The 13,295-nt window shown below is 44.4% G+C and overlaps 1 protein-coding gene across 1 annotated transcript in view; it reads right to left on the reverse strand.

The window, feature by feature from the left end:
* The window catches only part of LOC106899111 (netrin receptor DCC-like), a gene marked incomplete at its 3' end in the record, with an annotated part of 67,935 nt that extends 54,940 nt beyond the window's left edge, over positions 1-12,995 (reverse strand). The window contains exon 1 of the mRNA XM_014960787.1: positions 12,705-12,995. Within this exon, the coding sequence (XP_014816273.1) occupies positions 12,705-12,963 (259 nt within the window). The remainder of the gene's footprint in view (positions 1-12,704) is intronic.
* Positions 12,996-13,295: the final 300 nt, after the last annotated feature.

Here is a 13,295-nt window from a genome sequence, read left to right on the forward strand (position 1 = left end):
TGCCACCCAGTTGGAAATCTAAGGAGTAAATTATACTGAACTGCTCACGGTTAAGAAAATAACACCTCGCAGCAAGCGTAGCCAAAGGCTTTTTTTTCTGAGGAAATAAGATTATAGAAGAAGAGAGAACTATAAGACAAATACAGCTATTAAATGATCAATTTTTTTTTTCGGCTTTTCTGAAGAAAAAGTGTGATTATTTGTTCTATATTAGATGTATATGCAAGATGTCTATTTTTCCTGCCCTGGGGAGGCCCCAGCTGGAGCACTGGGTCCAGTTCTGGGCTCCCCAGTTCCAGAAGGACAGGGAACTGCTGGAGAGGGGACAGCAGAGGGCTACAAAGATGAGGAGGGGACTAGAACTTCTATCTTAGGAGGAAAGGCTGAGGGACTTGGGGCTTCTGAGTCTGGAGAAGAAAAGACTGAGGGGGAGATCTGATCAAGACCTTGAAATACTCCAAGGATGAGTGTCAGGAGGATGGGGCCAAGCTTTTTTCAGTGGTGCCCAGGGACAGGACAAGAGGAAATGGGCACAAACTTGACCATAAGAAGTTCCATCTCAACATGAGAAGCAACTTCTTCACTTTGAGGGTGGCCAAGCCCTGGCAGAGGCTGCCCAGAGAGGTGGTGGAGTCTCCTTCTCTGGAGACATTCCAACCCCACCTGGATGGGTTCCTGTGGGACCTGCTCTGGGTGGCCCTGCTTTGGCAGAGGGTTGGAGTAGATGATCTCCAGAGGTCCCTTCCAACCCCACAGCATTCTGAGATTGTGTGATTTTAACCCTCAGAAGTAATAATTGCACTGCACATTGCCTGGAAGAACAATTTGAAGAACCTCCTCACAACATACATTGTTAAAATATATACAAATATACTTCACTTCTTTCCGACTGCTAATGACACACACTAATGACAACGCTGTTGGATAAATGTATATAATCTGGAAAACCAACTAAGTAACCATCAAGAGATTTGGGAAGATGATGTATATGTCACTTTAATCAAGTTTTAATCAAGTCTATTTAGTCTAGAAAAAGTATAAGTAGGGATAAGGGGTCTAAGCAAGAGGTTCAACAGATTTTTAACGTGAGTTAGAAAGTAATTAAAGAAATTGTGATTCTTCTCTTCTTTATGGTCGTAAGTAGAAGGATTATATCAGATTCCTTAATATACATGTAGGTTGTATTAAGAGGAAAAAGGTAAATCAATGTCTCCTTCCCACAGGGCTGAGAAGTGAGAGGCCCCCAAGTTCTCACACAAGGGATGGAGCAACCAGACCCCAAGGAACCGCAGAGGCCAAAACGGCCATAACTTTGGGCTGTAATTGCTTCCACGGTCAGAGAGCAACCAAGCAGGAACTTCAGGGCAGCAAATTCAAATGTCAGCATCTAAGAAGGAGCAAGCCTTCATTTTTTCTTTATTGCTTTTTTTTTTAAAAAATAAATAATTTATTCTTTATTTATTTTCCCCAGGCTCATAGGGAATAGAGGAGGAGAACTTGGACATCTGCAAATTCAGGTGTGAGCATTGCGACTTCCAGAGAATAAATAAAAGAGCATAAAGAAATGATAAACCATAATTTTTAAATGAAAAAAAAATAAATTCTTCTTGCCTAAAAGACTAGCAAGTCCAGGCCCTTTGGAAATGGAGATTCTCCAATAATTCCAGCACGGTGGATGGAGCTCCATGGTCCACCTCAGACCCACAGCCTGCCCGGCTGGGAGCAAGAAACCCATCTGGGGCAGGGGATTTGTTCACAGCAGCAAAAGAAAATGTTCCTAAATGAAAAATACCTTCAACAGCCTCAACTTGACAATGACAGGGCCAGGAACTAAATGCAGGTAGGTCCTTCTTCACTCAAGTGACTCCATCAGCTGTTGCCTGTTCTGTCACAGCAGCCTCAGGAACATCAGCAACTTGAAAAATACTTTCATATCAGGAAAAAAAACCCCAAAAAGTTAGTTTATACCCCAAAAGAACTTAGAAGTCAAGTGCTTGGTTTCAGGCTTAGACCATTATACCCTGGCGATGAAGGACAAAATGAGGACACCAGGAAAACTGAGGCTTGATATCCAGAAAACACTTCCTGATGGATCTATGAGACGGTAGGACACGGCCCCAAGGGAGGAGTAGGAGTCTTGGGGACTGTAAAACCAGAGCAGAGGGATGACGAGCAAATTCCATGTAGGAACAATCCTCTCCAGAAGGTAAACTGGGTCGAGGATCTGCCAGTTGACGGCCACCCCCAGTGCTATGATCTATTACACCCCATTATTTTAATTCACTGAGACCGCGTGGCCTCGCTAACCGAGGCCGCTCCTTCTTCAATCCAATCTCCTCCAAGTTCAGGTTAATTAAATCTCTGCCAGGCACTAAAAAAAAAACGGGCCAGGAACTAAATGCAGGTAGGTCCTTCTACACTCAAGTGACTCCATCAGTTATTGCTTGTTCTATCACAGCAGGCTCAGGAACAAAAGCAACTTGAAAAGTACTTACATATCAGGAAAAAAGCCCCCCAAAAGTTAGTTTATACCCCAAAAGAACTTAGAAGTCAAGTACTTGTTTTCAGGCTTAGACCATTAGACCCTGGCGATGAAGGACAAAATGAGGACACCAGGAAAACTGAGGCTTGATATCCAGAAAACACTTCCTGATGGATCTATGAGACGGTAGGACACGGCCCCAAGGGAGGAGTAGGAGTCTTGGGGACTGTAAAACCAGAGCATGAGGAGCAAACACCATGTAGGAACAATCCTCTCCTGAAGGTAAACTGGGTCGAGGATCTGCCAGTTGACGGCCACCCCCAGTGCTATGATCTATTACACCCCATTATTTTAATTCACTGAGACCGCGTGGCCTCGCTAACCGAGGCCGCTCCTTCTTCAATCCAATCTCCTCCAAGTTCAGGTTAATTAAATCTCTGCCAGGCACTAAAAAAAAAACAAAAAACAAAAGCAAAACCTTTTTCCTAGATGAAATTTGCTAATTGAAGCCCAGTTTCTCTGCAGCGCGGGGTTAGGAAGAGCAATCGAAAGACACCAAGCACAACAAAGAGGAGAACTGAAGACCCTCAAGTCTTGGAAGAGGCCACATGTAAAATAGACTAAAAAAACTTGCTTATATCCAAAGATATCTCCTGTTTCCATGTCAAAGTGAAGAGAGATGGATGGCAGGTGAGAGAACAAGGTGAAGCCATGAGACAAGACCACACAACAGAATGAGAATCGCCCCAGAGCTCTTGCTCCAGAATTCATGTGTCTTACTGCTAATTAGGGTGTTAATGAAGGACTGTGGAGTATGGGTAGACATGAAATACGTGCAGTTACAACTTCCAGAAGCACCAGTACTGCAGATGTCCAGCCATCTCCTTGGAGTAACCTTCCCAGCAGAGCTCCAATCCCTGGCTAGATGATACACCAGCTCATGGGTAGGAACTGCCCAAGCCAACTGGAGAATCAAGGAACAGTTTGGGTTGGAAGGGACCTTAAAGATCATCCAGTTCCACCCCTCTTCCCTGGGCAGGGACACCTCCCACCAGACCAGGTGGCTCCAAGCCCCCTCCAACCTGCCCTTCAACCCCTCCAGGGATGGGGCAGCCACAGCTTCTCGGGGCAACCTGGGCCAGGCTCTCACCACCCTCCCAGCCAAGAAGTTCTTCCCCACATCTCATCACCATCTCCATCTACCCTCTTTTAGTTTCGAAGCCTTCCCCTTCATCCTGTGGCTCACCTCCCTGATCAAGAGTCCCTCCCCAGCTCTCCTGGAGCCCCTTGAGGGACTGGAAGAAGCTCCCTGGAGCCTTCTCCAGGTTGAACACCCCCAACTCCCTCAGCCTGTCCTCATAGCAGAGGGGCTCCAGCCCTCACAACATCTCCATGGCCTCCTCTGGACCTGCTCCAACAGCTCCATGTCCTTTTGATGTTGGGGACCCCAGAGCTGGAGGCAGCACTGAAGGGAGGGGTCTCAGAAGATAGCACCGAGCAACTGGAGAAGCAAAACAGGTACAGGGAAAGACTTTCATAGAATCATAGAATGGTTTGGGTTGGAAGGGACCTCAAAGATCATCCAGTTCCAACCCCCCTGCCCTGGGCAGGGGCACCTCCCACTAGAGCAGGTTGCTCAAGACCCCATCCAACCTGGCCTTGAACCCCTCCAGGGATGGGGCAGCCACAACTTCCCTGGGCAACCTGTTCCAGTGTCTCACCACCCTCAGTTTGAGGAGAGGCAGTTAAAAGCATCAATATAAGCTTGAGGAACACCCTTTGCTCAACTAAAAGCGGAAAATAAGCCCATGAAACCCTAAGTTTAGCTCAAAGCATCTGTTCCCCAGCACTGGGTCTCTGCTCAACCCTCACAGGGGAGGAGAGGAGGACGCAGGGCAGAGCCTTGATGGTTATGAATCCAGAAGAACCTTTGCTGCGGTGACAGAACGGGACCGCCCACCGCCTCGGGGGTCCCCCAGGACTCGCCGCATGGATGCGGATGAACCGATAGCATTTTATTTTTGTGTTAAATATAGCCTTAATTATTCCTCCTCCTGACAGAAAGAGTACCCAAGAGCAACGCGCATGGATACACATCAAGAGACGCGCGACTGGAACGGTCCTCGGGAGTCCCCGGCTCCCAAGTCCCTCACTGGAGTTATTTTCAAGTCAACAACAACAATAAAATTAAGAGCTGATGAGAGCATTTCTGCTAATTATTTGTGTTGGCCTTCAGGCACTTGAACGTAAGGTGGAATATTAGCAAAGACATCTTCTTCAGACATGGCCTACTTCTGCGCTCGCTACTGGTGGGACGTTATGGTGGAGCTGTTCCCAGTTCACACTGGTGGGGGGAGCAGATCAATCTTTGTGGGATAAATCCAAGCAAACAAAAAAACCCCAGGAAAACAAATGAAGAGCGGGGAGGCTCTACAGAGTTGGAATAGAAAAACGAGTGAAAGTCAAATTATGTGTTAATTGAACACCGTAGGGGCTGTCACAGACGAGCTTCTCTTCGCCCTCGTCTCCAAGGGACCCCCAAGTCACATTTGAAGAGACTTCACTTCTATATAATTTTTTAGAGCAAAGTAAAATACCTGTTTATGTCACTGTAGTATTTTTGTTACTTTTAAATATTTAAGTAGCGTGTATAAAGTGAAGGTTAAGCAAAACATCTTTTAGTTGTGCCTTATCTAGACTATATTTTCCCCAAAATAATACCCAACATCATGCTCAGCATTCTCTACCTCTTGCCATCTGGGCTCACTCTCTATCCAATTCTTCACCCAACAGGCTCTGATCCCTGGCTCCAAATATTCCAAAGCTTCTTTTTCCTTCCACCTGTTCAGAATGAAGGATTTGCTATTTTTGGTGGTGGGACAGAAGTTGCCTGCCCCGTTTCGCTTGGCTCTAGAAGTCAGTAGATACATATCATGAGAAGTTGCTAATTCTCTTCAAAACCACTTGGTGCTTAGTCATAAATGATTACCAAGAACAGTTGGTCACCAAAAGGAACCAGTTACTTATTCCTGAATATTCACTGGAGAGAATATTCTGGATACAAGTGTTCTGATGGACAATGGTCAATGAAGGATTGTCCAATACAAGGAGGAGTATCTTCCCTTCTTCCACGTCTTAAAGCTACTCCCAAGAAGTAAAACCATCACCTACAGCTCTTGGTCCTGCAATGAGAGATCCCATCTTGATGTACCAGGGGAAAGTCAAGCGACCTCGGGTGGTTGGACTAGATGATCTCCAGAGGTCTTTTCCAACCCCAAACCATTCCATGACCTGCAGCAGGTCTGTATATGAGGCACCTCAAGTTCCACAAGACTAAAGTTGGAGCAAATACATAGAATCACAGAATCTTCTAGGTTGGAAGGGACCTTAAAGATCATCTTGTCCAACCGTCAACCTCACTTTGACAAAAATAGACACCCACACAACAAACAAGGAGCATCATCACTAAACCATACCTCCCAGCACTACATCAACCTGTCTTTTGAACACCTCCAGGGATGGGGCCTCAACCACCTCCCATCCACATGAAGGAATTAAGGATACAACTCAAAGAGAGAGTACATGGTCAAAGCACTAACCACGAACAACGCCGCAAACGACCATTTCAAGGCAAAAAAAAAAAAAAAAAAAAAAATCGGTGATGGTATCAAAAGGGCAACTACCTTATTAAATATGCTAATAATTTTGATTGGGTTTTTAATTTGCTTATCTCCCTACACCCTCATTTACATCATGGGGAAGCAGGTGCATTTTATGACACAAAACAACAATAAAAACTCGACTAAAAGGAAGAGCGGCACGGAAAGAGTTAAATATTTACTTGATTTCCTGCTATTTCCTTTCACACTTCAGACCTGTTGGTTTTGTGGTGGTTTTTTTTTTTAAGTAGAACCTCGCTAATGAGCTTTAATGGTGTGAGAGAGCACACGTCTGTGCACGAGTGGCGCGTGTGGAGCTTCCAAACACCACAAAGGAACATTAGGCAGGGGAGAGCGGGGAGCGAGCGACGGGGGAATCGGCCCTTCCATTAAGCAAAGAAACCATTAAGCGCTAAAAGGTCGACGAGTGATGTAAAAAATGGTCCCACAGGCATATATTATTATGGCACGTAATAAGTTTGGGAAGGAAGTGGAGTTTGGTTTAGGTTTGTTCCCTTATTATTTACACGAAACAGCCTCGAATTTCCTGTGATTAGGAATCGCTAAAAGTAGGAACAACAACAAAAAAAATATGATTAAATCAGCGTCGGCTGATTCTAGTTGTTATCAATCAAGTTATACCCCCCAAAATCTGATTTCTCAAAGTCGTTTCCCTCCTTTATGAAAAAAGAAAGTGATCATAGACCCAGGGAATGAGAATTATGGAAGACTTCAGATCACATTTCCTTTACTCTGTCCAATAAAATAACTCCTAAATTTTAGTATTGCGGATTTCCTGCGTTTATCCCATAATTTCTGAAAAGAAATCTCTCCTTGTGTCACTAAACTATTCCATTTCACCCTTAGTTCATTAAAAACCCCAAATACTGGCAGGCAATAGTATCTAGTATTTGATTTCATACTTTCTGTGTGCACTTAAATAGATCTTTTAGAATTATCAGTGGATTTAGATTTAAAAAAAATTAATTTAGGAAAACAAGGAAGCTGTAACAGTAATTGGGATGAAAATTTCTCCACATCCACAAGATTTTAACCTCGGGTTCAACAGCTGCCCTGGGAAGGAGTCTCCTGGTACTTGAAGCCTGGTAGATCTGTTACAGAAAGGGCAAACCAGAATAAGGTGCAATCACAATAAATATAGGACCGTTTTTTTTTAATTCCAGTTATCTTCTCTCTTTAGAAACTGCTGGTGTTCTGTCTAGACAAGCAAACAGCAAAAGTTTTGATGAATTATTATTATTATTATAAAACATACCCTGGATTTTTTAGGAAACATACCCCTGATGGTGTCCAATACCTTCTAAAAATATCTTTTAAATCATTTAAAGCACTTGAAGAAATAAGAAACAGCAGAACGGACTCCACTTTGTGATCCCAAAGGGACTCAACCCCAATTAGATGGTGTTTTGTTGTGGCATTTTTCTCCCTTCTCCAAAATAACCTCTGATTTGAGCCAGGACTGAACCAACGGCATCATACCCACGGCCCCAGATCCATATGGGTTAAGGAAGACAAACACATGGTTTAGAAACTGCTGGTGTTCTGTCTAGACAAGCAAACAGCAAAAGTTTTGATGAATTATTATTATTATTATAAAACATACCCTGGATTTTTTAGGAAACATACCCCTGATGGTGTCCAATACCTTCTAAAAATATCTTTTAAATCATTTAAAGCACTTGAAGAAATAAGAAACAGCAGAACGGACTCCACTTTGTGATCCCAAAGGGACTCAACCCCAATTAGATGGTGTTTTGTTGTGGCATTTTTCTCCCTTCTCCAAAATAACCTCTGATTTGAGCCAGGACTCAACCAACAGCATCATACCCACAGCCCCAAGTCCATATGGGTTAAGGAAGACAAACACATGGAAGAAATAAAAAAATGTAATGAAAAGGCACTTAAATGTCCAAATGCTACGACTCACGACTCAATTTACTGCCAAGAATATTTAAGGTGAACTGTACAGTTACACACTGTTCCTACAGTCTCTAGACATCAACTGTTGGTGGTCACCAAAGCCAGGACATTGGTCAACATCAATCTATAGCTGTGTGTAGCTTATCTACTGTTTGGTTGGGTTGATTTTTTTAAAAGAAAAAAAATAGATTATAAACATTTCCAGCGTAAATAGTTCTCTAGTTATAAATTATTATGACCACACACAGAAATTCTCATCGTGCCAGAGAGCTGGTCTTCACCAAGGGGCTGGATGCTGAAGGGTGGAATTTCACAGAATCATAGAATCATAAAATGGTTTGGGTTGGAAGGGACCTCAAAGATCACCCAGTTCCAACCCCCCTGCCCTGGGCAAGGACACCTCCCACTAGAGCAGGTTGCTCAAGGTCCCATCCAGCCTGGCCTCGAACCCCTCCAGGGATGGGGCATCCATAACTTCCCTGGGCAACCTGTTCCAGTGTCTCACCACCCTCAGAGTCAAAAATTTCTTCCTGAGATCTAATCTCAATCTTTTTTCTTCCAATTTCAAACCGTTTCCCCTTGTCCTATCATTCCCCTTCCTGGCAAAGAGTCCCTCCCCAGCTCTTCTATTCTTCTATTTCCCTCTAAAAGAACCTTGGATTCCACTTTTTAATCATCCTCTGCAAGAGTGACATTTCAGAGGAACACTAAAGCCAATACCTTTGAAGGACTGACCCTGCAACAGTCCATAAATAGAGATACAACACAGGGTAGTGGGATTTCTAGCTGAAATCCTACCGATTACTAAAAATACCAATAATCAGCAGTCTGTTAAATTGGGAGGTTTAATAGGAGGCTGGAGAAGGAAGCAGCTCTTAGTTTCTCTCCGGTGCTCTCATTTCCATCTCAGCCAGGAAAGCTTTTACGGCTGGAGCACGGCGGGGCCGTGAGGACCATGGAGAAGTTCTTAGACACGGTGTTCTTCTCCCCCATCCCCAGCGACTGCTTAAAACCCTTTTTCATTTGCTCCCTTTTCTTCAGTGAAAGCACTTTAAGCCATGAAATCACAAGGGGAAGGGCTTGAAAAGGGCAATATACTTTGAGTACCCCCGAGCAGACCGTTCCACGTGGAGTTGATGGTTACCTTTTAGCAGTGACTGCCTTTATTGACTCTTAATGCTTTAAAAAGAGCAACGAGACCACGTTGGGAGTCTTTACTGCAAGAAAGATATATGCCCCCTTATGCAACAGCAGCAGTTTGGCAATTGTAACCTCCAAAAGACATCAAATGTTGATGTATTCGACGTTGCCAAACAGCACGGGAAGGACTTAAAACGCCGTGAACAGCCCCATAGTTTAGAAGTGACACTACCCGAGATTAGATTGTAATTCAGGGAATGAATCTCTTCCTAAAACCTGCCTGAAATATTAAAGCTCGGGATCCTTTCCTTGAAAACCCTCCTCTCTGGAAAAGGGAGGCTTTTTCGGAACACGGGGAGTTTTATTTCCTTCGCCAAGCGATGATTAACACAACATGCTGGAGTGAGAGACCTTCATTTCTCCTCTTGCCCTCTTTTCCCCTACTCTCTCCTGTTTCCATCTGCCAGTGCCTTAAGTCAATGATGTTCTGCCAACATTGCACGGTGACTCCCTCAGAAGAAAAAAAAAAAAAAACAACAAAAAACAACAAAAAAAACCCCAACAACAACAACAACCAACCCAGTGGAATTCTGCTCGCTCAGGAACACGTGTCCTTCAGAGACCAAAATACTTCTACTTGAAGATTGAAGAACTTGGTGCTGCTTTTAAATGCCATACACCTTGTATTCCACCTTACAAATCGAACCGTTTTCACACAGTGAGGGGAAAAAAAAGTAAGAAAATCAAAATCAACAAGGTCAGAAGGCACCTACGGAGATCATCTAGTCCATTTGTTGCTCCTTTTAAATGCCATACACCTTATATTCCACCTTATAAATCGAACCGTTTTCACACAGTGAGGGAAAAAAAAATAAGAAAATAAAAATCAACAAGAGCAGAAGGCACCTACGGAGATCATCTAGTCCAGCAGAAAGTAGGGGCAGCTACCAACAGGCTCTGCTGGGTTGTGTCCAACTGGATCTTGACTATCTCCAAGAGGGAGACTCCTCTTTATGGGCAAAATACTTATCTTTAAACTAACATCCAATATCTCAGCGTTGCGCGCATCGTCCCTTGTCCTTCCCACTGATTTTTTCCAATTAAGAACTCTTTATCAGTTCTTCCAGCTTTGGCCAAATTGTTCTTGAACAAGGGTCCTGTCCTCCCCCTCCCAACGTCCCTGTAGGGATACGACCATCAGGACCTTCCTACAAAACACTCAAAATCACAGAGCTGTGCAACAGGGAACGCTCACGTACGTGCGTTCGCTTGAAAAGAATTAATTGGAGTGATTTTATGAGTTAGTGGTTGCCAACCACCAAGATCAAGGCCAAGGAACAACTTCAACTGGCACAAAGCCCTGCTTGGCAAAGCGCAGCTCTGCAGGGTCCCTCCCGGGCCGATTCCGTAACAGAATGGCCAATTTCTTGGCATCTTGGAGGGTCTCCATCGCTTTGGGTGGGAATCACAGCACAGGACAACATACTAAGACTTATTTCCTGTTTTAATTGGGTATAATAAGAAAAACCACCTTTTCTAGCTGGTAGAGAAGAGTTTGGAAGAGGAGAAGTAGAGTTTAAAGGACCTTAAGGCTGGAAAAGGCACCAAAGTTGATGAGGGACACCAGAGAGACCAGCTGAAGCTGCCTGAACCCCCTCCCAGTATAACCAGTGAGAGATTGAGATAACACAGGATGGGAAAAGGCTGTAGGATATTTTATCCTCTTTCCCCAAGGTTACTAAGAAAATCCCAGTGGATGGATCACAGAATCACAGAATCTTAGTGGTTGGAAGGGACCTCTGAGATCATCGAGTCCAACCACAAAAACAAAAACAAAAAAAACCAACAAAAAACACCACACCAAACGCCCACCAAAAACACCGCACCGACCAACTAAACCCCACACTCAACACCTCACCATAAACCAATAACCTTGGGCACTAGAGCATGCCCTGAAGAGCCATGTCTATACGTTTCTTAAATCCCTCCAGGGATGGTGACTCCACCACCTCCCTGGGCAGGCTCTTCCAGTGCCTGACCACCCTCTCAGTAAAGTAATTCTTTCTAATATCTAATCTAAATCTCCCCTGCCCCAACTTCTGACCATTTCCTCTGGTCTTGTCGTTCGTCCTTTGGGAGAAGAGGCCAACACCTGCCTCTCTACACCCTCCTTTCAGGGAGTTGTAGAGGGCAATGAGGTCTCCCCTCAGCCTCCTCTTCTCCAAACTAAACATGCCCAGTTCCCTCAGCCTCTCCTCAGAGGACTTGTTCTCCAGACCCCTCACCAGCTTGGTGGCTCTCCTCTGGACACGCTCCAGCACTTCAATGTCCTTCCTGTGGTGAGGGGCCCAGAACTGAACACAGCACTCGAGGTGAGGCCTCACCAGTGCCCAGTCCAGAGGCACCATCACTGCCCTACTCCTGCTGGCCACGCTGTTCCTGATACGAGCCAGGATGCTGGTGGCCTTCTTGGCCACCTGGGCACACTGCTGCCTCATGTTAAGCCTGCTGTCTACCAACACCCCCAGGTCCTTTTCTTCTGGGCAGCTTTCCAGCCACTCTTCCCCAAGCCTGTAGCGTTGCCTGGGGTTGTTGTGACCAAAATGCAGGACCCAGCACTTGGCCTTATGCTCAACCCTTGTCCAAGAAAGGCAACCAGGTCTAGAGCAATCAGCAATACGCAGTAGTTCCAACCACGAAAAGAGAGCAGAAACCAAAAAAAACCCCAAATTCTTAAACAATGATAATAAAAAAAATAATTTTCTGACCTCTAGCACATTGCAGTGATTTTGAGTTTCTTTGTACCTTTCAGTCGAACCGTTTCCAAATATTTTTTCCCCCCAATAATTAGATTAAGGACTCACGACGTCCTTCCACAGACCAACCAAGAGGCAAAAAAGGCCCCTCATAAAACTTCAAACATCTGACAGACAAAGGTATTTGTTAAGTGAACATGAAGCCCTAAATGTTCTCAGCTGCCTGGTAATAAACTTCTGTTCCTTCTGCCGTTTACCTACACAAGAGCTTATAAAATGAAATACAAAGAGGCTGCTGATTCCAGCAAGCTGCATAATGAGTTCTTGTCTCTGAAAAAAGTTCCTAAACCATCAAAAATTCGTACATTCAGTGCCCTACAGAAGTTTGGCATTGTTTTTTTATTTTTTTGTGATCTTCAATTCATCAGAAAAAGCAGTTAATTCCCAACTTCAGAGGTTTCATCTAGGTTTGAAGACAATAAATACGCGGGGAAATAACTCGCGGCAACAAAGAGGTGATTAGACATATTTAAACAAGAATAATACCTTGTCAGAAAGAAATTACCGTCGCGCAAGTGTCATATCGAGCTTTACTTCTTTTGAAGAGGGGGAAAAAAAGAAAACTCGAAGCACTTCAAGTGCTTTTATGTAGGTTTTTTGCTCTAAAAAAGCAGCTTTTCACAAACTATTTCCAGCAAACCACAAGGTGAGAAGGTTTGTGCCTACCTGCTACCATGACCTTCGCCGTCCGACTGATGATGGCTCCGACGCCTTCTAGGGATGCTTCACATTGGTAGAGACCTTCATCCGGCTTGTGGTGCCTGGAGTGGACGATGTTCTGTATCAAGAGCGACCCGTTGGCCAATTGCTGCCTCCTTTCATCTACTGCCAGGTTTAAGAAGACGGCGTCTTTCTTCCATTTAATAACGGGGGCTCCTCGATCCGATTCTGCGACGCAGTTCAACAGCACGTTGCTTCCTCGCATGGTGACGGCATCTGAAGGCTCCGTCAAGAACCTCAACGATGTAAAAGTCTTGATCTGTGAACCTGGAAGACCAAAAGCATGAGATACAGAATAAATATTGGTCGTACGTTACTATGGAGGAAGAAACATACAATATTACAGATATACAATATTACAGATACAGAAACTCAATGTAGGGAACCCCCAGAGGCACCATAGATATGGCTGGCAAATATTCTAAGAAATTAAGCTATGATTCTCCACTAATTGCAGTTGGTAAACAAGTAGGAGGAGAGCATGGAGGAGTGCAGTCTACCCACCCACCAGGAACAGTGCCAAGACTTGAAACCTGG

Source organism: Calidris pugnax, unplaced genomic scaffold, assembly GCF_001431845.1.
Source record: "Calidris pugnax isolate Ruff unplaced genomic scaffold, ASM143184v1 scaffold150, whole genome shotgun sequence".
Lineage (NCBI taxonomy): Eukaryota > Metazoa > Chordata > Aves > Charadriiformes > Scolopacidae > Calidris > Calidris pugnax.